Source organism: Semicossyphus pulcher, unplaced genomic scaffold (genome assembly GCF_022749685.1).
Source record: "Semicossyphus pulcher isolate SPU_LCO1_2020_fin unplaced genomic scaffold, fSemPul1.0.p SCAF_23, whole genome shotgun sequence".
Taxonomy (NCBI): domain Eukaryota; kingdom Metazoa; phylum Chordata; class Actinopteri; order Labriformes; family Labridae; genus Semicossyphus; species Semicossyphus pulcher.
The window spans coordinates 12,970,995-12,996,355 of record NW_027211697.1 but is presented as its reverse complement, the minus strand read 5'-3'; the positions used below and the strand labels follow the sequence as shown (position 1 = coordinate 12,996,355).

The following is a 25,361-nucleotide window of genomic DNA, read 5'->3' as shown; positions in this document are numbered from 1 at the left end:
TGAAGTTCTTGAAGACCTACAGAGGCTTATATTTCCAGCTCCGTCCACCAGTCAGTTTAGAACTGAAGAAGCCTTTCGGATGAGAGGTGAAACGTCTTCAAGAACTTCAACCAAGTCCAGTTGCCTTTTGGATTAAGCTTAGAATTACCAGGACCTGCATGACTGAGAACCTTCACAGACAGCAAGGTTGTTTTTACCCAAAGAAGGTGAGGGCAGCGCAGATGGCCCAGGTCATCAGGCCGGCGGTGTGATTTGTTTGGGTGATCACTGTCTGCTGGCAGTGCGGACACATAGTTTGTCCTGGGACGTCATGTAGCGGTACGCTTACCACCAAGTGTGTCACTGAGGATGAGAAAGGAACAAAACAGAAAATGTAGGAATGGTCTCCATATTTTTATTTTCAGACCTTGTCAGTATTTATCTGTAATCAAGTTTATTAAATACAAACTAAACTGGACACACTGGTTGATCAGGTGTATTGTGTAGTTCAGTCAGGCTTACGTTTGTAATAGTTTGAAATGTTTATTCCAGTATGCATCGGACCAGTCTACCTCGCCTACTGTATCCCACAATGCAAAGTGCTGGAACGTCACAGCGGAAGTTGAAATCACAGACAGCAGCAGCATTCCAGCAGAAGGTGGCGCTATAGCTAAAGAAGCAGCGATTATTGTTTACTTCCGCCTGCTGTAGCATACTGCAAAATGAATTAGAAGAGCTTCTCCATACTACAGACTTCCGCCTAACGCAGTATGCAGTATGTAGTATATAGTATGTAGTATGTAGTACATAGTATATAGTATGTTGTATATAGTATATAGTATGTAGTATAAAGTACGGCATTTCGAACACAGCCACTGACACAAAAGGGTTGGGAGGATGTTGATACAATTGGGAGACACACGAGGGCAGCAGAGGGAATCTGAAACGAGAGGATATGTCAGTAACTGAAACAACATGAAACAAGAAATTATTGGAAACAAAGAAACAAAACTTAAACTGAGGAGTGGGACATGCAACAACAAGCTGTTGTTCTTGTTTTTATTGTAGCTGCTGGACGATGTCTGCTTGCAGCTATCAGGTGTTCTATTAATGAATGCACATTAAAGCATCCCATCTTGAAGCAGCAGAGATGGCAAAATACAAACTTTTACAAAAGTGCGGATATCATTCTTAACAAGACTCTGGTAAAAGTATAAGTCCTGATTTATTTCTTTATCATATCCTTCTGAATTCTAATCTTGAATTAAATACAAAACAATAAACTGAAAGTAATAAGGATTTACTTTGCTTCTATGTGCAAATATGTTGGATGGTTTGTCTCATCTAACAAGTTCTCCCTGTTGGTTACAGACATCACATTCAATAAATACCTCTTCTCCGCGGTGGAGTTTCTATCTATTGTCTGTTCCATCTTAATACAGCCCTCAAGTTGTTTTTGTCATGGAACGTCTGTCATGAGGGAACACATTCTGAAAGGTTATCAGCCTGCTTTCACCTTCAGATTACAGCCAATCACGACATTAACAGAACAGCTTCTTGTGTTGGTCTGAAGCAGATATTCACGCTTCTGGAAAGTTCAATGACTGTAGTGTTAGTTACGTCTCCTCTCGCCGTTCCTCCTACAGGACTTCCTCACTCATCAATTAAGTTATTTTATTCACTTATTTATTCATTTCTCTTTTTAACTGTCATCATTACTATTATTATTTTATTGTATTGTTTCACCTCCCCTCTCCCATCCATCATCTGAGATCTTCCGTGGGGGGACGGGGGGTGACATGCAGGGGCTATGGCAGTGCACTGTGGCTAGGGGGAGGATGGTTAAAGGACAGCAATTTCCGAAAGGGCGAAAAGGAAAAAACAATGTATCTGTGTATTTATGTATCATTTCTAAAACACTGATTAAACTATAAATAAAAGAATTTTGCAGGAGGAGATTAAGAATTAAAGTATGAAGGGAACCAAAAAACACATTTACACACTAACAGTTTACAGAGATGTGAGTCTTTGTCAGCTGCAGCTAAATTAATGTGAAATAAAGACAAGAAATGGTTTTACAACGTTTTTATTTCATGTTTGTAAAGTTCGTTATATAATGTATAATGATTGTGCATTTTATTCATTACATCTCACACACTTTGATTTTTTCATGTCATCAAGTTAATTAACTACATTTCTAACTCAACTACAAATGCTCTAACAATCAATAACTCTTTCTGTTGATTGAATACTGGTTTTAAAAACCAATAAGTTTATCTCATTTTATAAAATATTGGGCAACCAATTTGCCTCGCATGACACTGTTAATATGATGTGCAGTATAACAATAAAACACATTTCTAATCACTTAAAATTACAATACAGATCTCTTTTACAGGTTTATGGTCAAATGCCGTATCATGCCTGGTTTGCCTCAGCAGTGTGCAGGTCTACATGTCATTGAGGAAGTCATCTCCGGAGGTTATCATCTGTTTCAGTGCAAACAGGATCAGCGCATCAATGTCGTCACTAGTTATACTTTCTGAATGGTAGTTCTTCACCAGGAAGATGTGGTTTGGTTGAATACCCAGCAACCCGCTGAATTTGTCGACCTAAGTTTAAGGTTGAAAATGTAAGTTCATCAGTAATCACAAAGTGGTGACAAAGTGAGACTTTTGGGCTAAAGTAAGTAGAACTAGCTTACAAACCGAACATTAATAACAACAATAAAAACATACCTGATTCTTTGTGTATTCTCTCTTGTAGACATTGGATATATCACTTTGGGATTCAGCACAGGCTTCATCAACTTTGGTGAGAATGGCCAGTTGGGGAATGCCTGCAGATACAGAAACATTATCAGTATTTATAAGTAGTATCATTGATATTTTGAACATTAAACCCAATATGGAACTGTTAGTGTTCATAGAGTAATAACCATTGTGATGTCTGTTCTTACCCATTCTACTGGCTGCTAGTCTGACTTCTCTCATCTTCATCACAACCTCTTTACTTAACAAAGAAACTGCATCAGCAGGAGCGACACAAACCAGAACGTGAACTCTGTCGTCCAGAGTGGGAGAGGGGTTGTAGCCTTCATCACCCTCCATCAGTTGTTTGTCAGGTTTGAACTACAAAAAATTATTTTGAAAAACGTTTTTAAACGAACAGTTAAATATTTCAGCATTACAGTGCTTTGTCAATGATGAGCTTTAAATGAAGGTCAGTAAATAAAAAGGTAAATAACTGAAAAGACTTGATTACATTTTGTAGGGCATTGTTGGAGGGAGCCTGAGAGGAAATGGATAACGTCCGCTTCACAGTAAATGTTGATTATGTCTTAAAATAAAGAACTTGAAGTTGAATTGAGAAGTTGATGTAAAGTTTAAAGGAACGTACCTCGTATCCTTCTCTGACATGTCCACTCAGGGCCAGTTTGACGTCTTCCACAATAACGCCCTTTTGTTTCTCAAAGCCCATGATGTCATTGAAAACAAAGGGGTAAGTTTTCCTTGGGTCTTCATGGATTTTGTAAGTTTTGTACTGTAAAGAAGAAAAAAGATGGAAGATAGAAGGAACTGTTGTCACTGCATCATTTTACAAAAATCCAAAAATATATCTCTCAGTTGCAAACAGGGGCGCCGCATGGTGGAGAAAAGTTAGAACCATTCCAAGGGCCCATGACTGACAGGGGCCCTAAAAGTTTTAAAACAAATTTCATTTTTTAAATAAAATTATTAACACTACAGCGGAGTGTTTGGGCCACGATAAAGAAAATTTTACGAGAATAAAGTCGTAATCTTAAACTATTGTTAACAGCCAGCCGCCTGCGCTAAAATGAGGAATGTGCTAAGTATAACTTCACAGTGAGCTTCTTGTGAAGTTATGCTTGTAAATGATGCACAGGAGTCTTAATACAACCTTAGTCGGAGCTGTATTTATTGAACACACCCGGCCTGGATGCATAGCATACATGCACCTCACGAGGACATGAGAGATCTCCGACGTAGTAATGAGCAAACACACTACAAAGCTTTAGTATTAACTATTTACTAACTTTAGTATAGGTTTTACAAATAAAAAATACCCGCTATCTGCTCTGTCTCAAGGTCTGATTCACAAAGTAAAGAGCACCAATGATGTTCAAGCGCAAACGCGTCCGTGAAGTTTCGTAGATCCGTGCAGTTTGCTCTTGTTTTGTGTCTGATTGTGGAGAGAAGCTGTCTGCACCTCCACTCTCTGCTGTGCGGTGCTGCACTCTCAGGCATCAGTTGAGCTCCGCACTGACGGATCTAAACTGCATGCACAGATCGGTGATGAGCAGGGAGAGAAGGGGGCTGCTCTTTTAACAGTTTACTGTAAAGTCCAGAGTTGACAGGTGTTTACTATCTTAACTGTCTGTAAAGCAGCTTCATTTCTTGAGCGAGCCCGCAACAGCAGCTCATCCAGATATAATCATCCCCATCATGCGTACAAGAATGCTCAAGTTAAAAAGTGTGGCTGTAAAGCAGGGATGCACCGATACCACTTTTTTCAGACCAAGTACAAGTACTTACATTTGGGTACTCGCCGATATCAAGTACCAATATGAGTATTTAATAATATCATAACAGGTCTCAAAATGACTTTAAAAGCATGTTTAATTTTCATCAGATTGAACATCAGACTTTCTGATTGTAACAAAGTAGATCAACAGAACGATGCAACTGCAACTGTTGCTGACATTTTAACACTCAGCTTGGTTTTACTTAACCAACAAACATGACACTGCCACACATTAACCTATAATACATTCAGTGGATTTCAGTATAACACAACATACCACATAGGGTGTAAAAAAGGTCACGTGATGACCACTCCAATTTCTGAGCGCACCTGAACGCAGCACCACACAGCGCATCCCACCAAAACACAGCAGTGAGGGAGACATGCCCGGACTGACTGCGCCTACTGCCGAGACATCAGTGATCGCCGACGGACTCTTTTTATCGTGTGTGTGTGTCCATGAATATGTAAGTTAGTTTGCCTTAATGTTTATGTTACACTCTGTTAGCTTCAGTTTGGCAGTGAGTGTATATGTTAGTGCTGTCTGTGAGGACTGAGCCTTTCTCTGAAAGGTGACATTGCTCCTTCTCCTTTACGCCAAGCCGTAAAGTGGTATCGGGTGCGGTTATATCTGCGTGGTTTTACGAGAACGAGTACTTAAGCTCAGATACCGCCCGATATCCGATACTGGTATCGGTATTGGTGCATCTCTACTCTAAAGGTTTTTGATGTTAAAAAGGAAGTTATGGTTTTCAGTGTTTAATGTATTCAACTCCAAAAAGTAAAATCTAATCAAACAAATTCAAATACAAGCATCAGGTTTTTATAATAAGTTCTGCATGTCAATCTGATAGGAGTTTAACCTTTGCTTGGAATCATCACAGTCGAGTTATTCTTACCTGTAGGGTATGGCTGCTCCCAGAGGTTGCATCTGTTGAAGCTCGATTGGTAATTCTGCCTTGAAGAACACTGTCAACAGAGTTGAAGAAACTGGATTTTCCAGCACCGACGGGTCCATGAAGCAGAATTCTGAGATGCTTGACTTCTTTGTTTCCAGGTTGGTAAGATTTCACAAAACTGAGATTTCCCTCTCTGCTCCTGCTTATAAGATGAGAATCCTTAGATGCTATCTTTTTAATTAAAGGCAAAACATTGTTTTTGAAGCTCTTTTCTCACATTTATCAACCAGCCAAATAACAACAAACCATTGAAGCAGAATGATAATAGCAGAACCACACCCAATGTTACCACACTGACTTTATGTTAACTCATACTCACTCTGGCATTGTCCTCCATGGCTTTGCAGAAAACACTGAGAACAAATTACATGTTGACATACAAAGAAAACATCTTCATCACAAAATGTGTTAATGAATGTAATGATTAATGCATTGATTACAATTTTTGCAATACTCTGAACATATTTTAAGAAGGTGAAAGTGTGATGGATCAGAACTTACGTCCTCCCATAGCTGTAAAGAAAAAAACATTTACATGTAAATTGAAAAGACTCTTATTTGATTGTCCAACTAACAAACACGACCTTAATATTTAATGTTGAACAAGAATGGTAAAATATGTGTTTATGTTGCAGAAATACTGTATGAAGTTACATTACATTAAAGTATCATCAGTGGTGCCGCTGATGAGTCAAAATAATACTTTTTACCAAATACCACTTCTCAAATCAAAAAGAATAACAGTTTTTTTGTTTGTATCAAAGCACAACATTCCTGATTTCATTAAGAACACACTTCAGTTAAGAAAGATGAGAGGAGAGAAAGAGAAAGATCTGCAGTAAATCAAAGGCTGTAGATGAAAGTGAGTTATACGTTTAAACATCAAGACGAGACGGATATTAATTCTAAACAAGTGAATCAAATAGAGGCAGTCTTACCTTTACTGATGCTGCTCCGGACAGAGTGACACTGCAATGGTGAGAGCTGGGAGGGGCTGTTTTTAGAGTCTCTGACTGCTTTCACTTTTACTTTCTGGTTCTGGTACACCATGTGACTTACAAGAAGACCACAGGATCCATTGCAAGAGGCCCATATTAATATTTACTGACCGGCTGTGTCCTGTTTTGCATTTGCTGTCATGGGTTTCTAGTTTAGTTCCGGTTTTCTTGTATTTTGGGTGTTCAATTATTATTTCTTGTTTAACCATGTCACTTTGTCTCCCTGTCATGAGTTTTCATTGTTCAATTTTGTTTTTAATATATTGTGTCTTGATTTAGTCTTGTTTAGTTATGCAATTCATTTGTGTTTTCTTGTCTAGAGATTTTCTGCATGAGTTCTACTATCACAGTCCTGAGTTTGGTTTTTAGTGTTTCCTGTTTTATTTTGTAGTTCTTGCCCTATGTATGTTTTGTCTTGTTTTACTTCCTGCCTTTGTGTGTTTTCCCGCCTGTTGGATTATGTGCCCTGCCCTTATTGTTTTCACCTGCTCCCTTGATTGTCTCACCTGTGTCTGATTAGCCTCACCTCCTAAGTTTATTTAGTCCTTGTGCTCCCTTGTCTCGTGGCCTGTTAATTGTGATCCATCGTACGTGAGTCTATGTCATCCATCCTGTGTCGTCCTTCTCTGGAGTTTTTGTCTATGTCCCTTACTCTGGATTATCTTCATGCCTCCCCTGATTTCCTAGTGTTCCTTGGACTACCCTGTTCCTGGTTTTATTTGTAAGTTTTTTTGCTGTGTCTTTTGATTTTCCTTTTTGTCTTTTGTTTATTAAACCAAAGCATCTAAGTCTGCATCTGGGTCCTCACCTTTTTTGTTTAAACCGAAACCTTGACATTTGCAGGTTCATTATAATTTGTAAAATATATAAAAACATATCCAGTAGCTCCACTAACTGCTCATCAGCCTTCAGTTTAATGACAGGTTATCTCATACAGTATCTACCGCTGGACCGTACTAGACTCAACGACATTCTTTAAGTCTAGTCGTGTTCATTCTTTGCCATTCTGCATTTCTGCCCGTTCCTCCTGTCCCAGTCACCTGTAGCCCCTTTTTATGCCATCCCCATCAACTGACCTTTCCCCTTTCCTTCATCATCTCTGCAGCACATGTACCTGAACGACCTTCAAGCAGGGGTGAGATTTGAAAAGGTCAAAAAGCCAGGTGCCAAAGATCCAGCAGATGGGTGTGGTTAAACAGAGGCAAACATGCTTCGCAATTATGAGGTTTATCCAGCAGTGCACGTTGTGACATTGGCTGCATGTTTGGGGTCGTTGTCCTGCTGCAGAATACATTTGGGGCCAATCATACGCCTCCCTGATGGTATTGCATGATGGATAAGTATCTGTATCACCATTAATCCTGACCAAATCTCCAACTCCATTTGCAGAAATGCAGCTCAAAACTTGCAAGGAACCTCCACCATGCTTCACTGTTGCCTGCAGACACTGCCTTCTGCTGCAGCCAAATATTTCACATTCTGACTCATCAGTCCAGAGAACCTGCTGCCATTTTTCTGCACCCCAGTTCCTATGTTTTCGTGCACAGTTGAGTCGCTTGGCCTTGTTTCCATATCGGAGGCTTTTTGGCTGCAGCTCTTCCAGGAAAACCACTTCTGGCCAGACTTCTCCGGACAGTAGATTGGTGTACCTGGGTCCCACTGGTTTCTGCCAGTTCTGAGCTGCCGGACATGTTCTGATATCGAAGGGAAATAAGCTTGATGTGTTTTTCATCTGCTGCACTGAGTTTCCTTGGCCGACCACTGCATCTATGATCCTCAACGTCGCCTGTTTCTTTGTGCTTCTTCAGAAGAGCTTGAACAGCACATCTGGAAACCCCAGTGTGCTTTGAAATCTTTGTCTGGGAGAGACCTTGCTGATGCAGGATAACTACCTTGTGTCTTGTTGCTGTGCTCAGTCTTGCCATGGTGTCTGACCTGTGACATGAAACTTCCACAACCTCGAATACGTAGCGGAGTTTGGCTCTTCCTCACCCAGTTTTAAGCCTCCTACACAGCTGTTTCTGTTTCAGTTAATGACTGTGTTTCAACCTACATGTGAAATTGATGATCATTAGCACCTGTGTGGTATAAGTGGTTGATCATACACCTGACTATAATCCTACAAAATCACTGACTTTGTGCAAGTGTACCTGTAAGAATTGAGCTGGTTTGAAAGCAAAAGGTAGTAACACCGAACATTGATTTGGTTTGCCTAAAGCTTTTGCACAGTACTGTACGTCTCTCCATCATGTTCGCCCTCTTCTGAGAGAGGATTAAACAGTGAGTTAAACAAATTACTTTCTATGTAAAGACCAACATTGGCAGAAGAATAGTACAGACTCAATCAGTCACACATTAAAACCACTGTATATATAGATGGACAACGCGTCTCCATCTGCTCCCATTGTTCATAATTGATGCGAAAATAGCCCCAGTGACAGGCGCTGCCATCTCGCGATGGTGACGTCATATGGAGCCAGAGTCTGCGCAGTAGAGATCGGCGAGTGAAGCGGCCGTAGCCACTTCCGCTAACCCAAACACACACTTAACCGAAAAAACAGCAAGGATCCCGCACGCCGGCGTGTTTAACAGCAGAACAGCTTCTCTGTGTTGGTCTGAGGTTAACGTTCACAGGTGTGGAAACTTCAGTGACTGTAGTGATTGTTTAAGTTACGTTTCCACTCACGGATCCTCCTCCGCTCTGCTCACCCAGAACTGATCGGCTGCAGGAGCCGAATTTGTCAACAGAGCTGTAAATCAAAATTTTGACAGCATCAAGTAACTAATTAAAAATACACTTGGACGTGAATCAGCATGATAATAACTAGCTCTAATGGCAGAAACCATGTTGGAGAAAAATTTAGCAGGCGTGTATTTTGATTTTATAGTTTGACTCATGTCCCATCTGTTAACATGTTGGACGCGGGCTTTATGACCTATACTGCAGCCAGTCAGCAGGGGGCGATAGAGAGGGTTTGGCTTCACTGTTAGGGGGCTGTCATGTCGTCCATCTTTTTATACAGTCTATGGTTAAAACATGACACAGATAAAACAATGAAATGTCAGGCAAGCTGGAAGGTCAGAGAATAAAAGAGCAGAAATGTTTTAATGGCATGATTTTTGGTTTACATCTCTTATTTAATGAATTACAAATGTTCCACTGAGGGCTGAATAGGACTCCCCACAGTGTGATGCTTCATGTCATAAATGCATTTTTTTTTAAATCATTTATATCAGTATCAAAACATTGCATAAACAAGTCAGGTGATTAAAAGGCTACAGGTAACAGGTAATGAGTTATTCCCCAGTCAGAGGTTAGTTTCACATCCGCTTGTATATGTAGATGAGTTTGTGGCAGTTGGAACAGCGATGCTCGACATCTTGGCAGGAATCGAGGCAGAACGGGATACAACAGCAAAGAAAACACCTGTAGGAAGGAAGAAGTAATAATACGTTTGTTAAACAGGAGTTTTGATGCTTTTTTCTCCACAGTTTCAGATTTTAAAAAAGTAAAGATGTTGTTTTTTTATCCATTAAATGAAAACTAAAAGTGCAGCATATTTCTAAGCTTAATCCAAAAGGCAACTGGACTTGGTTGAAGTTCTTGAAGACCTACAGAGGCTTATATTTCCAGCTCCGTCCACCAGTCAGTTTAGAACTGAAGAAGCCTTTCGGATGAGAGGTGAAACGTCTTCAAGAACTTCAACCAAGTCCAGTTGCCTTTTGGATTAAGCTTAGAATTACCAGGACCTGCATGACTGAGAACCTTCACAGACAGCAAGGTTGTTTTTACCCAAAGAAGGTGAGGGCAGCGCAGATGGCCCAGGTCATCAGGCCGGCGGTGTGATTTGTTTGGGTGATCACTGTCTGCTGGCAGTGCGGACACATAGTTTGTCCTGGGACGTCATGTAGCGGCGCGCTTACCACCAAGTGTGTCACTGAGGATGAGAAAGGAACAAAACAGAAAATGTAGGAATGGTCTCCATATTTTTATTTTCAGACCTTGTCAGTATTTATCTGTAATCAAGTTTATTAAATACAAACTAAACTGGACACACTGGTTGATCAGGTGTATTGTGTAGTTCAGTCAGGCTTACGTTTGTAATAGTTTGAAATGTTTATTCCGACTTCATCACACCTCGCAGATTTATTTTACCTGCAGAAATGTAAGGAGTGATGAGATAATATCTTAAACTGAAGATGAGGTACAGAGACAGCAAATAATAGAGAAACAGGATGATTGTGGCCTTGGAGACGGAGTTTTGAGGGAAGTTTAGTCAGCTTGTGTTTGGCGCCTCGGCGCCGACCTCATCACTCCTCCCAGATTTATCTTACATGAAATGTGAGGAGTGAGATAATATCTTAAACCCCTGAGCAAGAGCCTGCACGTAGATGCTGGGGTGGTGGTGGTGGGGCCGAAAGTATGAGCACAGTGCTGGTGCAGGGCTGCAGTGATGTCAGTGCAGAGGGAGAGGCCGGAAATGTTGCAGCTTTTAATGGACCGCCAAATTGGATGGAAGTGTTTGTGATGGTGGCGATTGTAGAGAATGACGCATGTCAGTGTGATATCAGTGCAGCTCGAGTTGCCTGCCTAAACTAGCTCGCTTCATATTTCAAGATGAGGATAAATGTTGACCTCAGGTTTAAACATACAAAAACACTGAATCATGATATATGAACATACATTTCCCAAAATGTGCTCACTGTTTCGTTTATGAACAGTTCAAACTGTATTAAAAGTACCTTAATGTGCATTGTCGAGGGAAAACCTGCAGGTCAATAAGAAGAATCTGCACATGTCTGTTTATTCATAATTTACCTGACATTTCTAATGTTACTGCAGACTTTCTGCTTTGGTATGTCATTACTTTTAAAGGATAAAATATCCTCACTGCACTGAGTCAACAAGACCAGCAGAGGGAGCCAACAGTTGAACAAGTTTATGTCAGTGAGGATGTGTTCCTATACTGTGGCAAGTCCTTTTAACATTTAATCAGTTGGGCTGACTTGTAGCAGTTTAGTTTTCACGAGTCAAAATGTCATTTTGATTCATGTAAGATATCTGTTTTGCCCTGTAGTTTAAGTAACAAAGCTACATTAGCATAAAGGGTTTGATGGTAAAGCAAAGCTCAGATTGTTCACTCTGAATGACTCAAAAAAAACCATCAGTATAAATGTGACCGTCACAATTATAACCCCTCATGCTAAAGCCAACAGTTCATGTGATCTGTTTTGTGTGTTGCAGGTTTTCAGAGTCCATGTGAAGAAGAAATATACCTATGACAGGAATCCTGCAGCACTCATAATGTGACCGTTCACCACACAAACAGCGAACAAACGCTTGTTGTTAGGCTCAGAGGCTACAAATGGACTATTCACAAGATGACTGTGGTGGGAGACAGAGGATTTCACCCGCTGACTCTGTGACACTGCATAGGAAGATATTCTCATTTACAGGAACCTTCTGTTCACATGTGTTTGTGTGCACATGACTTCTAATGTTTGTGCGTGCACACGTTCTGAGAAATGGTACAACGATGCATGCATCTCTTTTGTGTTTTACATGTTATAGGATTGTGTTGGAACAGGTGCATCGCCTCACCTGTTGTGGTCGGAGCAGCGTTAACATAAGGAACACCTGGGAGATGAAACACAGCAGGTTAAGACGATTCAGAACAGATGCTTCAATACATCTTTGCATGAAATACACACACAGTGCGTTAGCAGTATAATAATATTTACAGTATGGTGGAGTTGTAAGGTATAAAAAAAGAACAAGGCGTCTGTTAGTTTTGTCAGAATAATGTGTGAAATTTAAACTTAAGAAGGTCAAACTGACATCACACAAGTAACAGCATCATCTTTTAACTCAGGCAGACACACACCTGCCTGGTATCCAGCTGGGGGAGGTGGTCCTGGGTAGAATCCAGGCTGAGGGTGCGTCCCAGGCTGAGGGTGCATCCCGGGCTGAGGGTATGACCCGGACTGAGGGTACATCTCTGGCTGAGGGTGCATCCCGGGCTGAGGATACGACCCGGGCTGAGGGTACATCTCTGGCTGAGGAATGGCCCCCCCATAGTTCAAAGGGGGTCCCGGGTATGGTGGAGCTGATTCCTGTGGTGGGTTTCCTTTTTCCATCTTCAGAATTCTTAACTGAACATGAGAAACATGTTTTATTCACATTTAGAGTCGATCAAATACATGTGCAACCTTTGCTAAGTCAAACAGTATTATTTTAAGCTAACAATGTGTGTTCGGTAGAAGCTGTCAAAGGGATGAAGCGTTCGGTTGGCTTTAGGGCGTGAGATCTGTTTAATAGAACTGATAAGCAAAACAGTTTTTACCTGAAAATTATTCTCACTTTCACTAAAAAGAATATGTGAACACCATCTTTTATGAAACAGTGAAAGCTAAAAAACTAGAGAAAGTCTATTTTTTATTAAAACTGAAGCTTTTAAATCATGTGATTGTAAGTTGTATCACAGTTTCTCAGGCTTAGTTAACTCAGACCCCTATCCCAACGAAATAAGTGCTTTGACGCAGGTTTTTTAGATCCGGGCAAACCTGCTTGTACATGCTGATTGTCTCTTTTCCCATTGCCACTAAAGTATACTCCTTTTGGTCTCTTTTCTGCTGCATCACCGTCTGACGTCACAAGTGCGCCAGAGACAGGGTTCGTAAACAGTGAAGATGTTACAGTGTTTATGTCTTTATTGTATCTATTACTCGTTGGGTCTGTTTATCAAACTCGGCGCCGACAAATTTGGAACGATGTTGGAGCGCTGCACGGACGGAGACGGGCGGAATTTGTAGCTGAAGTTGCCGAGCATAGCATCGAGCTGGAAAGGGGGCGGAGATTAGCGTGTTGACACGGGTTTTGTGTTCCCATCAATGCCGATCGGAGCCGAGGCGATAATTACCGGGGTCTACTGCATTTGGCTGCCGATTGCAACTTTTCCCTTTAAGCCAAAAATCCAGGTGTAAGCAGGTTTTTTGAGTGGGAAAGCAGCTTGTTAATTTCATTCAGAGAAAAAAGAAACAAAATCAAAAGTAGGCCAATAGGAGTTCAGAAGCTAACACTCACAACTCACAAACATTTTCAGGGATTTAAAACTTCAAAATGCTTTAAGAAAATAGGAATAAGATGATTCTGGCTTGTTGAGCTCAGACTGATTTATTGTTTTAACTCAGACTGAAGCAGGAGGAAGTGGGGAATTGTAAAGGTTGAGCTTTGCGGTGGAACAAATCTACATTTCCCCGTTTCAACACCACCACAACCACCCCCTCCCCCCAACCACAAGCAACAACTCAAACCTTGCAACTTAGCAGACAGAGCCACATACATGTGTGACAGACACAATGACAGCAAAGTCTCAGGTTTAAACTTAAAACGTTTTATTAAAACAGCAGCTCAGGCAGGATTCTCTAACTTTATCTGCTGTTTTTGGCCACTAGGGGGCAGCAGAAACCAGCTATAAATAAAACATTATCACCAAACAAGCTTCTTTACATTTGCAGTATTATCAGATTAGCATTTATTTGTCAAGTTCCTGGTTTCAAGTTTTGTAAAGGAGAAGGTGAGTGGCTGATCCAGGTGATTATTCTTTGTACATTTATCACCACAAGTTCCCCTTTCATATCATCGTTTGGTATGTTTATAGTAAAAAAAGAACAAATTGGGGAGTTAAAGTCCGGCAAGAAAATGAAACTTAAGTTCAAGTCTTAGTTTCCAGCAAATCGAAACTCAAGTAGAAGTTCCAAAGTATTGAGCAATAGGTGCTACAGTATCAAAGGTCAATAACTCAATAAAACAAGCTGTCGTTGTGAGTGTGTTTTATATTTAACAAATTAGTTATGGTAATATAAGACTCTTATTGCCGATGCATTCATGCAAAAGGAGCAGATTTATGTTTTAGCCGCATATGTCATAAGATAATCGAACGATTTGTAGGTAAAACCTTACGTTTGTAAAGAAACTAGTTTTCAAATAAAAGAAGCAAATGAAAAAGTTAGAACTCGGCCTCAGTAATGAAGCAAAGTGCCAAGTGGCGTAGAAGACTTGAGGAAATTACCTCAAATTGAAGTGAACCGCAGAACTCAACCGTCGGTAGTAACTTTCCACTGATGGGAAAAACTGTCACTTTAAATTAATGAGGTGGGAGAGGAGTGCTCATGTGTGAAAGTTCTCTGTTCCTCATATAGTCACTGAACAAGCACAGGTGGATTACTGCTGAATTTAGTCAAATGGAAGTTCGTGTCACTCTGTGCGCTGTCCGGTCTCATCATGAACAAGCCCCGTCTGTCCCTGTTATCTTTCCTGTGTCTCCTTAAACATCCATCCTGAATCAGTCGGAGCAACATGAGCCACACACGCTGAAGGAGCCGCTTCACTTCAGCCCTGTTCTGTTTCTACAAGGCTTTTTAAAAGAAGCGTTTCTGACCGCGCATGTTGTTTACAGTGATCAACATCCAGCTTATCAACTACAGCTACACAAACACAGGAAATGACGGTTATATAACTACAAATGTCTATAATTAGACTTACCTACTTGTGACTGTCCATCAAAAGGTTCAGCTCCGTCCTGCTGGAGCCTCCTGGTCCACGCAGAGGACAGAGAGTGAGAAGATAACAGGAGCTGTGGACGAATTCAGAGGAAGGACGATCTGTGTTTCTTCTCAGAAACTGGTGCGGAGACTGGATTCTTACAACCCCGGAAGGGGCCCCTCCCCTATCCTCACCACATTGTAGTATGTTGGTGGGAGGGTCCAGAGAATTAAAGAAGCATTTGTTTAAAATGTTGTTCAAACAATGACTTGTATAGTAATTACATAAAAATAGGGACGGAGAACTGCACAGAAAGAGAAGTAGAGCGACATGTGTCTTTAAAAAACAAAGTGTTCTTTATCAAGATAAAACTTCGTATCAATCATCAGTCGCTTCCTGTCAGCAACTCTGGAAAATCACATTTCACAACACACACATGCAGAAAGAGGAATTAGGATTACTTAACACTGTGACTCAAGAAAGGAAGGGATTTTAACTGACCTTTAACAACATCATTTGGTTGTGTTTCCTGTCTCGCACACCTCGGCTTTAACTCTCTCTCAGTCTGACTCAGTTAATAAGAAGCATGTGGTGTTTGTGTCGATGGAGAGATATGGCAAAACAGCCTCCGTGCTTTCAACAAACAACTTTACACACCTTTGTTTGAGCCGTTATGTCTAAATAATCGATCTCTCTTGAGCCTGTGGTAGATCTAATTAAAATTAATCCACTTGTGATAAAATAACAAAGGCTGGTACCCCGTCCACTACAGGGTGACACACTTCATAATCCATCCTTAGTGACGTTCCCAGAATAGAAACTTTAAATTAAACGTATTAACAGAGAGATTCTTGCATCACCTGTTGCATGTTTGTACCTCAACACAGAGCAATGGAGAAGTATGATATATATATATATATATATATATAACATGGCATGGGCTGTATGGGCTCAGGGATCGTGAGTCATCACTCTGGAATGTGTTCACATGTTTGTCCTGGTTTAAGCTGCTTAATAATTCACCACGTTTCACTTTTCAGTAAGACAGCCTCTTTATTTGGCACTACTTTGCAGGGACTGCAACACATACATATTACTACGCCTGCAGCGTGCGGTGTCGGATCAGTTGTTTGTGTCAGCTGTTTGTAGAAGAGACAACAAACTAAAGAAAATACAATATTATGGAAACGACAAAGTGCCGCTCACCGTTTTCCTTCATGCCGTGAAGTGCTTCATGCTGTATGTCAGCTGTTAGGGTCAGAAAGGGCAGCAGCTAGCACAGACTGAAATCAGACTGTGCTAGCCGGTGGTGCTTGATTGTCTTTTTTTCCAGACTGTTCAAACTAAGAGTGTCCCGATTCCCTTATAGATTACACCGAGTTCTGTTGAGTGTTAATAGTGTTAGATAGCAGTGGCTAAATGTAAACATCCACACTCCAGGCACAACACTGAGACAGTTATACGCCAACAGAACTGTCTTTCTCTCCTAAGAAACCTCCTACAGCACCTGTAGTCATTGGAGCCACTACTCAACACACAGATCATCGATTGCAGATTTTCCACTTTTGATGCTACAAAGCAAAGTTTCAGGTGCAGGACCACACCTTAACCGTGCCTATTCCGGCATTCACATAAATTCGAACCTAACCCTCTCCTCCTCTTTCACTCTTGTATCCTGCCCCCTCCCTCCCTCCCCTGCTCTTTTTCTGTTTCTTTCTATCCTCTTGTCCGTCGGGCCCTGAGGGGGTTCGTCGTGCCTGCGTGCTATACAGCGGATCCCCTGTAAAGCTTCCTCAAAGCGCTAACTGAGAGAACTTCGACCTCTCAACGCCCAAGCATCACTATCATCCATATCATTCATCAATAAATTGTTCAATCAGATCCTGCTGATGGCGTGATCCTTGCAGTTGTTGATTCACTGAAAAATCTGTTGTCTCCTGCCACTATCGCTGTCCTCTGAGGTAGTATGTGTCCCAGAAGAAGTACAGATTGTATTTCTCGTCTCTGCACGCTTGACTTGCAAACTAGCGATGACACTAGAAACAATGACACCCAGAATATGAGTGCAGAGGATGGACACATTTGACAGTGTATTGGCTGGCTCAGGGGGCTGTGGCTGTGGTTAGCGCTGTTGCCTCACAGCTAGAAGGTTCCTAGTTCAATTCCAAGTTCAGACGTATAGTGGGCCTTCCTGTGTGGAGTCTGCATGTTCTCCCCGTGCATGCGTGGGTTCCCTCCGGGTACTCCGGCTTCCTCCCACAGTCCAAAGACATGCTCGTGAGGTTCGGTGGTGACTCTAAATTGCCCGTAGGTGTGAATGTGAGCGTAAAGGTTGTGTGTCTCTTTGTGTCAGCCGTGATTGACTACGAGTTCAAAAGAATTAGTCAGTCAGTAAAATAATTTGTTCAACTTAAACAAACCTAACAGCTCTGATCAACTAAAAATATAATATTAAGAATATTAAGAAATATTAACAAAAGGCACACAGGTACCCTAAAGTCTTTTGTGTTAGCGTTTTAGGGTTTACTGCATTTTACAAGTAAACAAAAAATTCTGTTGAAGTTCAAAACCTAATTTAAAACACAGTAAAGTTGTGTTTCTCTCCATTAGTATGAAGCTTAATAAATTCCTTCACTCTGCACATTCACGGTCTTGCAAAACTTTATGAATCATGTTTTTAAAAAAAGGCCTGAAGCGGAACTAGTGGAATAGAAGTTTTGGAACAAATAACTTTTTATCAATGAGAAGGAACAAAGTAAGAGGAGGACAAAGTGTGATTAGTTCTCTTCCCCCAGACAGGACGAGTTATTTTATCCGATCCGGCTCCTCGTAGTAAAACACGACATATTTGTGAGTAAAATCATTCAGACACGCTGAGAGAGAAAAAGAATGATCCACCTCTAAACACATGACATACAGAGGCCTCCTGACTATCAGGAAACTGAGAGGTCACAGGACTATCACAAGAACATTACCAATCACATCTGGTATGCATTGTACCACAGCCACACTGATGGTACCAGGCGGACATGGGAAGGTGCTGTGCTGAGTCAAAATGAGAGGAAATCACTGTGTAGTTCTCACACGTGGCCACTAGAGGTCAGCATTGTTGCATCACACATAAGTAACAACCACAGACTGAATGCATGAGGAGGCAGAGCATGTTGGTTTGAAGACAACGCAGAAGTGATTTAAACCTGCATTCTTTCTGACGGCCACCAGGAGGCGACCTCAGGTTGAAGTCTGATTGTAGAAGCAGAAGAGAAATTGAGTCTTCTTCTCACTTCTCTGAGTTTACGGTCTTGATGGCTACTTCCAAGTGTTCTTAAAAACAGCTTCGAGTCAATTTGGTTTATTAGGTTCCCCTGTGCAATAAGATTTCAGAATCAGAATCAAGTTTATTGCCATGTTCAGTCTGTGCATGTAACTGCCTTTATCTCCATGAGGTGCCACCAAAGAGAACGAAACTGAGATCTTGATCTGAGATTATATCTTTAATATGCAGGTGAGCTTATTTTCTGTGTTAAAGTCACTTGTGGTATTTATGTCGACCGGGCTGCTTGTCTTCATCCCTAATGATTGAGCCTCATGACTGTTCTTCTAAACTCTGTTGAATTCTGACTCACCTGTAAATTTCAGACGGGCCTGTCGCTCGAAATGTTCCCAATGCATCAGAGACCACTGAGGGTGTATTGTGAACTTATATAACATGTGAATGTTCCTGTAAATACATACATGTAGATCTGTCCGTGTTTGTGACTTCTAAAGATCATTTGCACCAGAAATGTTTATCTGTCTGCTTCTGGGGGAAGATGCCATGTGTTATGTTTGTTCTTCATTGCTGATGGTAAACGTTATAATTCCTCAATGTGTGTCTATCAAGATGAAACTTACAAACACTCCTGGTTCCCAGAGGATTAATCCTTCAAGCTTTCATGATAACCTGACTGATCATCGAGCTGCACCATGTGATTCACCTTTCATTCATTGTGGACTCCCTTGGCCCCCTCCTGACTCTGCATCCACCGCCATCATAAGATCAATCATTTCTGAATACCTACAAACTATTGAAATGTAATTTAAAACTAAGTTGGCGACGTGATAAAAGCTGCAGCTACGAAACATCACCGTGTTAGAATCCACTGTGAGCACGTCAACACTTACTGCAGCCTCACAAAGCCGCTAACATGACTGCAGACTGTTTGCCTGTTTATTTATGAAAAACCGCAAAGAATGCAAACCTTGTCGTAGGAGTAAAAATGAACCGTCCCTGCAGTGAGCTGGGTTTTGGTTCTAGATAAAGAGATCCTTAGAACCAAACTCAGGTCTGAGAGCCTGTGAGTGAGTCATGAGTGGAAAATGGAAGCAGTTTATCCTCCCTTTAATGGCTGCGGCGCCACACCTCAAAAGCCTGTCATCGAGATAACGAAGAATTTTATAGTGTTTACTCTTCTTTTAAGTTTAATAAACATTAACAGCTACAGGCTGGCTGTATACACTGTTTGTTCAGACATTTAATCACCTGAGTTTTATACTGAAGAGGATGATGTACAGAGACAGTAAGTAGACTCTTACTACACGGGATGATTGTGGCCTTGGAGTATTTTGCTTTTGAATGTTCCCTCAGTGTTTGTGGGGCTGGGTGGGTGCAGAGAGGGCTACGCTGTCAACCTTTACACCCTGCATTATACAGTGATAATCTTGAAGATTTTCATTTACATAAACGTCTGTTAAGTCTCCATCTATCGCCGAATGAGGTAACACAATGGTGATTGAGCCTATAGCCCACTGATGAAAGCCTTTGCATTTGCAGTATGACAGACTGGGTGTCCGGTGAGCGAAAAAATCTCAAGCGGCACCCAGTTAGTGACGCGTTTTCCATCACCCAGCATTGGTTGGTCTGCCAGAGAGGGTAGGCGGAGCTAAGCCGCTGCTTTTCCGGTCTCTACAAGTGTTGCGCGTAAACAGTAATCTACTATGGCTGAACAAACAAAGAAAAGATGGATGACTACAGATACAACTTCAACAAGAAGTGAAAATCCAAAGAAGAAGAAACAAACTCGACGCTCAGATGAAGCAAACAGTCTGAAAAGGAAAGCGACCGTCAGCCAGGAAAATCAAGAGTTACAACCGGAGCCAACCGTGGACGTCACACATGCAGCACTGTCTGGATATCTGGGAAGTGTGCTCCTGCAATTACCGTTTATTGCCAAAAGTGCCGCCAAAGAGAACAACACTGAGATCTTTGAGATTACAACTTTAAGATTCAATTCAGTGACATTCAGACCGAGATGATCTTTATATCACATATTGTGTTCACTCTTTCTTTTCGAGTGTTTAAATAAAGGCACACATCATAGAGTCATCTCAGAAAGAAAACAGAATAACTAACTGGTTGTTTTCCGTCTCTCGACGCACCTCACACACGTGCTCACCGGCACATAAATATTCATAAAAATCAGTTTGAAAGTTAACCACTACGTGGGCAGAGAACACATAGTGTGACTTTCAACCTTTTGTAAGGGGTTAGGAGGTTGTTGGTCTTGCCTAATCTACATGTCTACACTCTGAGATAACAGCCTGATTAATGGATTTATTTCACAGGTTAAATAGCTCAGTAAAGAGCTTCTTGGGTGTGTTTGACAGCAGGTGGTCGTCTCTGATGGATAGCAGCAGATTCAGACAGAATATCTCTCTTTGTAGACGAGTCTAAGCTCATATCCTAAATGTTGGCTTTTGTTTCCCATCTCACACCTTCATCTTTATCCGAGGACGTTACATCGTAAAGCTGATTTCCTCTTCATCCTGTAACACATTTAGCACTGTTAACGGACGGTGAGTTAAACGGAACATAAAGACAAAGCATCAGGCTGAAAGGAGTCCTGTGTCATTAGGTGCAGTATCTGTCAATGCTCTTTTATTGACCAAGCCCCATACACACGCAGCTGATAAGCAAATGGGAGGGAACAGCTGAACACCGCCCCACCCCCCACACCCACGCACCACTTTATATAATTCCTACGGCCAGAAGTTCGTCTACTTTCTGTTTGTGTAAAAGAAATTCAGGCAGAGCTCAGAGAGAGGCTGAGCCCAGAGAGACATTTTAAAAATACTCCAAAATCATCAAGGACAGAAGAAATAAGCTGGTGCAGAGTCGAGGTTTTATCTTATTAAATATCCAGAAGCACAGTACAGGGATAACAACATGGTCACTCTGGACTTCAGGACTCTAACGGTGCCGGTGGGGATCGTCCGGGTACTGGAGCTGATCTTCACGTGTATCTCCTTCAGCCTGGTGGCATCGGTTGGCCACAGCACTATCTCCTTCTGGACGTGGTGCATGTTCGTGTGGTGCTTCTGTTTCTGCGTCACCTTCCTCATACTCGTCCTGGAGTTCACCAGCCTGAGCGCCAAGCTGCCCATCTCCTGGGACGACTTCACTACCGCTTTTGCCATGTTGGCTACGCTAATGGTGGGTCATTTTTATTCTATAGTTGTATCTTTATAGATTAATTTGTTGCAGGTTTTTGAAGTGACTTGAAGTAATTAGCATTGTAACTGGAAAAAGGTATTAGGTCTAAATAGAAGTGTAATTAGGTTCATTCTACTTTCAGCATGCTTGTTATTTTATGTTCCAAAAATCACCAGAAGTTGTTTTTTCCACACCTGATCATCAGACCATTAAAGGACTCATTATCAGTAGTTATCTCTTTACCTTAAGATACCTATGTGTACCTACCAGGTTACAGTCATCACTTACTATAAACACGCACACAGTGACCGGCAGACCTTCACCTGACCTTTATTGTCATGGTAACAATAAAACATGTGTTGTTAAAGTTGTGAAACAGTAACAGTTTGGTAAAGTTTATGCACCAGAAATTTGTGGGTTCTTTGTTTCAAGACAAGTGGTTAAAGAAATTTGGTGGTTCAATAAATCTGAAATGAAGTAAGTGAAGTCACTCACCATCTTTTCCTTTGGTACCACACGTGACGCCTGTCTCCTCAGGGAAAGTCCTGAGTACTTCACACAGGACCTACTGCACCTACAAACATGTCTGCAACCTTATCCATCATGATGAATTCAGGACTTCTAGGAGAATATAAAAGAAGGAAGTGAAGTCACGTATATTTAAAATGAGTCAACTTTAAAGTAATAATCTCAAAGATCTCAGTTTCGTTCTCTTTGGCGGCACCTTGTGGCGATAAATGGTAATTGCAGGAGCACACTATCACACTACTTATCGGTACAGGTGCCGCCAAAGAGAACGAAACTGAGTGAAGTTTTGTGTTTGTTTGACCTCTCCCTCGCCCCAACCATCCCACGCAGACTTTATTACTCTTTATGCTTCATCTCCTGACTTCCTCCTTTGCTTTGTTCCTGTCATAATTATTACACCCACAGTGGAACGACCTTTTGTAAATATGGTTCTTCCTAATCAGATGATAACAGCCTGCTCAGCTGACCAGGTTGTGTACTATGGCTCTGCTAACTCATCTATTCGTCTATTGATCGCTGATTATTAGATCAACTGATAAAAAACAAATCTCCTGGTTTCACCATAAACTGCGAAAACATCTTGAATGAATCATAAAGAGTCCCACACTGGAGCTCGAGTGAAGCTTGTGTGACTCAAGCCAGATGAAAATCACATGTTGTCGACTGACTGTTAATATGCATGTTTACTTTTAACTTGGGGTAAAAGGTGAATACAACATGATTACCAAATGTTCTCATCATCCACTCTTGGTACTTTTTTAAGTGCTGCACAAGTAGAAAGTGAAATTGCAGGCTAGTCGTTCATAGGAGTAACTTCAGACGCACCTTTGTGCTCTCTCTCCTCCAGGTGCTGGCTGCATCCGTCATCTTTCCCATCTACTTCGCTTGCTCTCAGTGCGACAAATTCATCGGTGCCAGTGTAACTTCCTGTCTAGCCTTCATCCTGTACGCCGTCGAGGTTGGGCTGCTCCGGGCCAAACCGGGTGAAATAAGTGGCTTCCTGTCCACGGTCCCGGGCCTCCTCAAGGTTCTGGAGGCCTTCGTGGCCTGCATCATCTTCACCTGCCTGGAACCCAGCTTCTACTTTCACTCTGTAGGGCTCAAGTGGTGTGTTGCTGTCTACTCCATCTGCTTCATTTTTGCCCTCATTGTCATTATTTTCACCATCTGCCGCCTCCTGGCTCTGTTCCCCGCACCGTTCAACAAAGTCCTGACATGCTGCAACGTGCTGGCGGTGCTGCTGTACATCACGGCTGTGGTCATCTGGCCGGTGTACAGCTTCAGGAACAATCCCAGACCCAGCTTCTGCTCCAATTTTCGTGCTTGTCCGTGGGATAACTTAGTGGTTATCTCTTTCATGACGTGTTTCAACCTCGTTGCTTACATTGTAGACACAGTTTATTCTTTCAGGCTGGTCTTCTTCGCCGGGAGAACGTAAACTTGAACAAATATTTCAGCAGTTGGAAATCTTTAAAGTAACCCAAAGATTGAACACAAAAGGACAATGGTTTTTACTATAAAGCATCCTGTTTTCTATATTTCATTTCATTGTTGTTTTATAAGGACACGCACACAAGAGTTACCTGTATTCTCTCATCACGATGCAGCTGCTGACTTAACCTTTAACTTCTTCTCCTCTCTCCTTCATTGTTAGTTATTGTCTTATTTTGACTGTGCATTATTCTAACCACGCCCTCTTGTCCATCTCAGCATGTATGAAACATGAATAAAACGTGTGTTGGATTCTTTTGAAAGTCATTTGGTTGTTTCAGCACCGCGGTGACAAGTTTAAACCATGACACAATAAATGAAGCATAAATGAAAGATCTGTTTAATGGTTAAACTGGTACAATGGGACCCACCCTGTCCTTCTCAATGCATGTTTGCAAAGGTGTGATCAAGTGTTCGCACCCTGAAGCACACAGCAGTTATAGGTTTTCATATCACTATGCGCAGGCTATTGTATGTTCCATCAACAGCCTGTGCAAACTCACATGTAACAAACGTGTGCATGATCTATTAGTCAAACAATCTCTTGATCCAAAAGAAATCAGCAGCTTTTCTGCAGTTTTTCAAGCAAAAGCTGGAAAAATTAGATTTGCTTTGTCGTTATTATAAATTGAACGTCTTTGGTACTTTAATTTGAGCTATGGGAAGTTGTGACTTTTTTGGATTTCATAGATTTAGGAAAACAATGAACTAAAAAAACAATTAATTAAAAGAATAATCTATAATGTTTTGATGCTTCTGTGATGCTGAAAAGGAAACAAAAGAGAGAGATGGTGGTTTAAATGTTTGTATGTTCAGCCGTCTTCTTACAACAGACACTTCAAGCAGCGACGGTTGAGGGGACAGCCACGGCGTTCCCAAAACAAAAAAAAGTCCACTCTGCGCACTTCCTGCCGTTGTAGCCGAGCTGTCTACTACAGGAGCAAGGCTGGTTTGCTGTAGTCAGTACAACAGCTGTGTCTCAATCCACGGGCTGCAGCCTTCGAAGGAGGCGGTCCACGCAGGATGCTCCATTCATAGCCTGCGTCATGTCGCCTAGCAACACGTAGCTAGCGGGCTGACTAGCGAGCATAACTAACGTCGAGTAAGTTAACCTATTATCTTAAAGACAATTTCGTTTTCTTAAACATGTGTAACGAGTTGAAACCAAAAACTTCAGGTAATCACAAGAAGAAGGAGCCGTTGTAAGAGTTACAAAGTTACAAATCGTTGCTTAGTGACAGTGTTGTTAGTTAAGGCGAGTCAAGTCACTTTTTTTTTCACCCAAGATCCAGAGCTCTTACCTGCAGTATCCGGTCTTTATAAAGAGAAAGGTATTAGTAGCCCGTCTAATAATTATATTATTGGCCAATTTATATAACCTGTTTTAAAAGTATGACAATGAATTGTATCTGTATTATCTTGGCACAGACGCAGCCATGATGATGGTCTGCTCTGAGACAGTATTGAGTAGTAACGAGTACGACTGATGAGGCTTCTCTTTGGGGGCTTTGATGTTGCAGGTGAGTTATCGGTCGGGATTAAAGCCTGGTTTGCATATCTTTATCAAATCAGCAACAGCCATGAGAAAGCTTACGTGACCTTTAACTGATCCAGGAAATATTGCTCCCTCCAAAAGTCACAGTGTAGCACAAGAGTGGATGTTATAATGATCATGTTGACCCAAATAAAATGAAAGGAAGAGGAAAAAAAGGTTTAAGAAGTGTTTTAAACTCTTGCTCTTTGGTAAAATGGAAAGAAAGTCTGTTTTTATAGTACAAATTAGAAACTATAACATTTTACTGTTGCTTTAGTTTGAAGATCAATTTTAAAAAGAGGCTTTAAAG

The 25,361-nt window shown here is 41.4% G+C and overlaps 3 protein-coding genes across 5 annotated transcripts; 1 reads left to right on the top strand and 2 right to left on the bottom strand.

Annotated features, from left to right (window-relative positions):
- Positions 1–2,063: 2,063 nt before the first annotated feature.
- LOC138603244 (interferon-induced protein 44-like) lies at positions 2,064–6,533 on the bottom strand. The gene is made up of 8 exons (XM_069674939.1): positions 6,422–6,533; positions 5,985–5,996; positions 5,803–5,836; positions 5,424–5,622; positions 3,379–3,522; positions 2,939–3,110; positions 2,718–2,818; positions 2,064–2,591 (listed from the first exon to the last, which is right to left on the bottom strand). The coding sequence occupies exons 1-8, from the start codon at positions 6,531–6,533 to the stop codon at positions 2,430–2,432; spliced, it is 936 nt and encodes a 311-aa protein (XP_069531040.1). The 3' UTR covers positions 2,064–2,429.
- Positions 6,534–9,559: 3,026 nt separating this feature from the next.
- LOC138603098 (cell death-inducing p53-target protein 1 homolog) lies at positions 9,560–15,221 on the bottom strand. Of its 3 annotated transcripts, none has more exons than XM_069674768.1 (5): positions 15,027–15,221; positions 12,367–12,634; positions 12,084–12,119; positions 10,275–10,419; positions 9,560–9,908 (listed from the first exon to the last, which is right to left on the bottom strand). In XM_069674768.1, exons 2-5 carry the CDS (start codon positions 12,617–12,619, stop codon positions 9,803–9,805), a joined length of 540 nt encoding a protein of 179 aa, XP_069530869.1. In that variant the 5' UTR covers positions 12,620–12,634; positions 15,027–15,221; the 3' UTR covers positions 9,560–9,802. The 3 variants fall into 3 exon arrangements, with proteins under 3 accessions (XP_069530869.1, XP_069530870.1, XP_069530871.1); XM_069674769.1 differs by having other exon boundaries at positions 15,031–15,221; XM_069674770.1 differs by lacking the exon at positions 15,027–15,221 and adding an exon at positions 14,554–14,853.
- Positions 15,222–21,087: 5,866 nt separating this feature from the next.
- On the top strand, positions 21,088–23,769 carry LOC138603056 (myeloid-associated differentiation marker homolog). Its single transcript, XM_069674711.1, has 2 exons — positions 21,088–21,498; positions 22,874–23,769. The coding sequence occupies exons 1-2, from the start codon at positions 21,232–21,234 to the stop codon at positions 23,462–23,464; spliced, it is 858 nt and encodes a 285-aa protein (XP_069530812.1). The 5' UTR covers positions 21,088–21,231; the 3' UTR covers positions 23,465–23,769.
- The last annotated feature ends 1,592 nt before the right edge of the window (positions 23,770–25,361 follow it).

Excerpts from the sequence above, each read along its gene's own strand:
- LOC138603244 (XM_069674939.1), bottom strand. The coding sequence starts at position 6,533 with ATGGTGTACCAGAACCAGAAAGTAAAAGTGAAAGCAGTCAGAGACTCT. Across the intron at positions 3,523-5,423 it reads GGAGCAGCCATACCCTACAG|TACAAAACTTACAAAATCCA; the intron begins GTAAGAATAACT and ends TCTTCTTTACAG. Across the intron at positions 3,111-3,378 it reads ATGTCAGAGAAGGATACGAG|TTCAAACCTGACAAACAACT; the intron begins GTACGTTCCTTT and ends AATTTTTTGTAG.
- LOC138603098 (XM_069674768.1), bottom strand. The coding sequence starts at position 12,619 with ATGGAAAAAGGAAACCCACCACAGGAATCAGCTCCACCATACCCGGGA. Across the intron at positions 12,120-12,366 it reads CCCAGCTGGATACCAGGCAG|GTGTTCCTTATGTTAACGCT; the intron begins GTGTGTGTCTGC and ends TTCATCTCCCAG. Across the intron at positions 9,909-10,274 it reads GCTGCCCTCACCTTCTTTGG|GTGTTTTCTTTGCTGTTGTA; the intron begins GTAAAAACAACC and ends TCCTTCCTACAG.
- LOC138603056 (XM_069674711.1), top strand. The coding sequence starts at position 21,232 with ATGGTCACTCTGGACTTCAGGACTCTAACGGTGCCGGTGGGGATCGTC. Across the intron at positions 21,499-22,873 it reads CCATGTTGGCTACGCTAATG|GTGCTGGCTGCATCCGTCAT; the intron begins GTGGGTCATTTT and ends TCTCTCCTCCAG.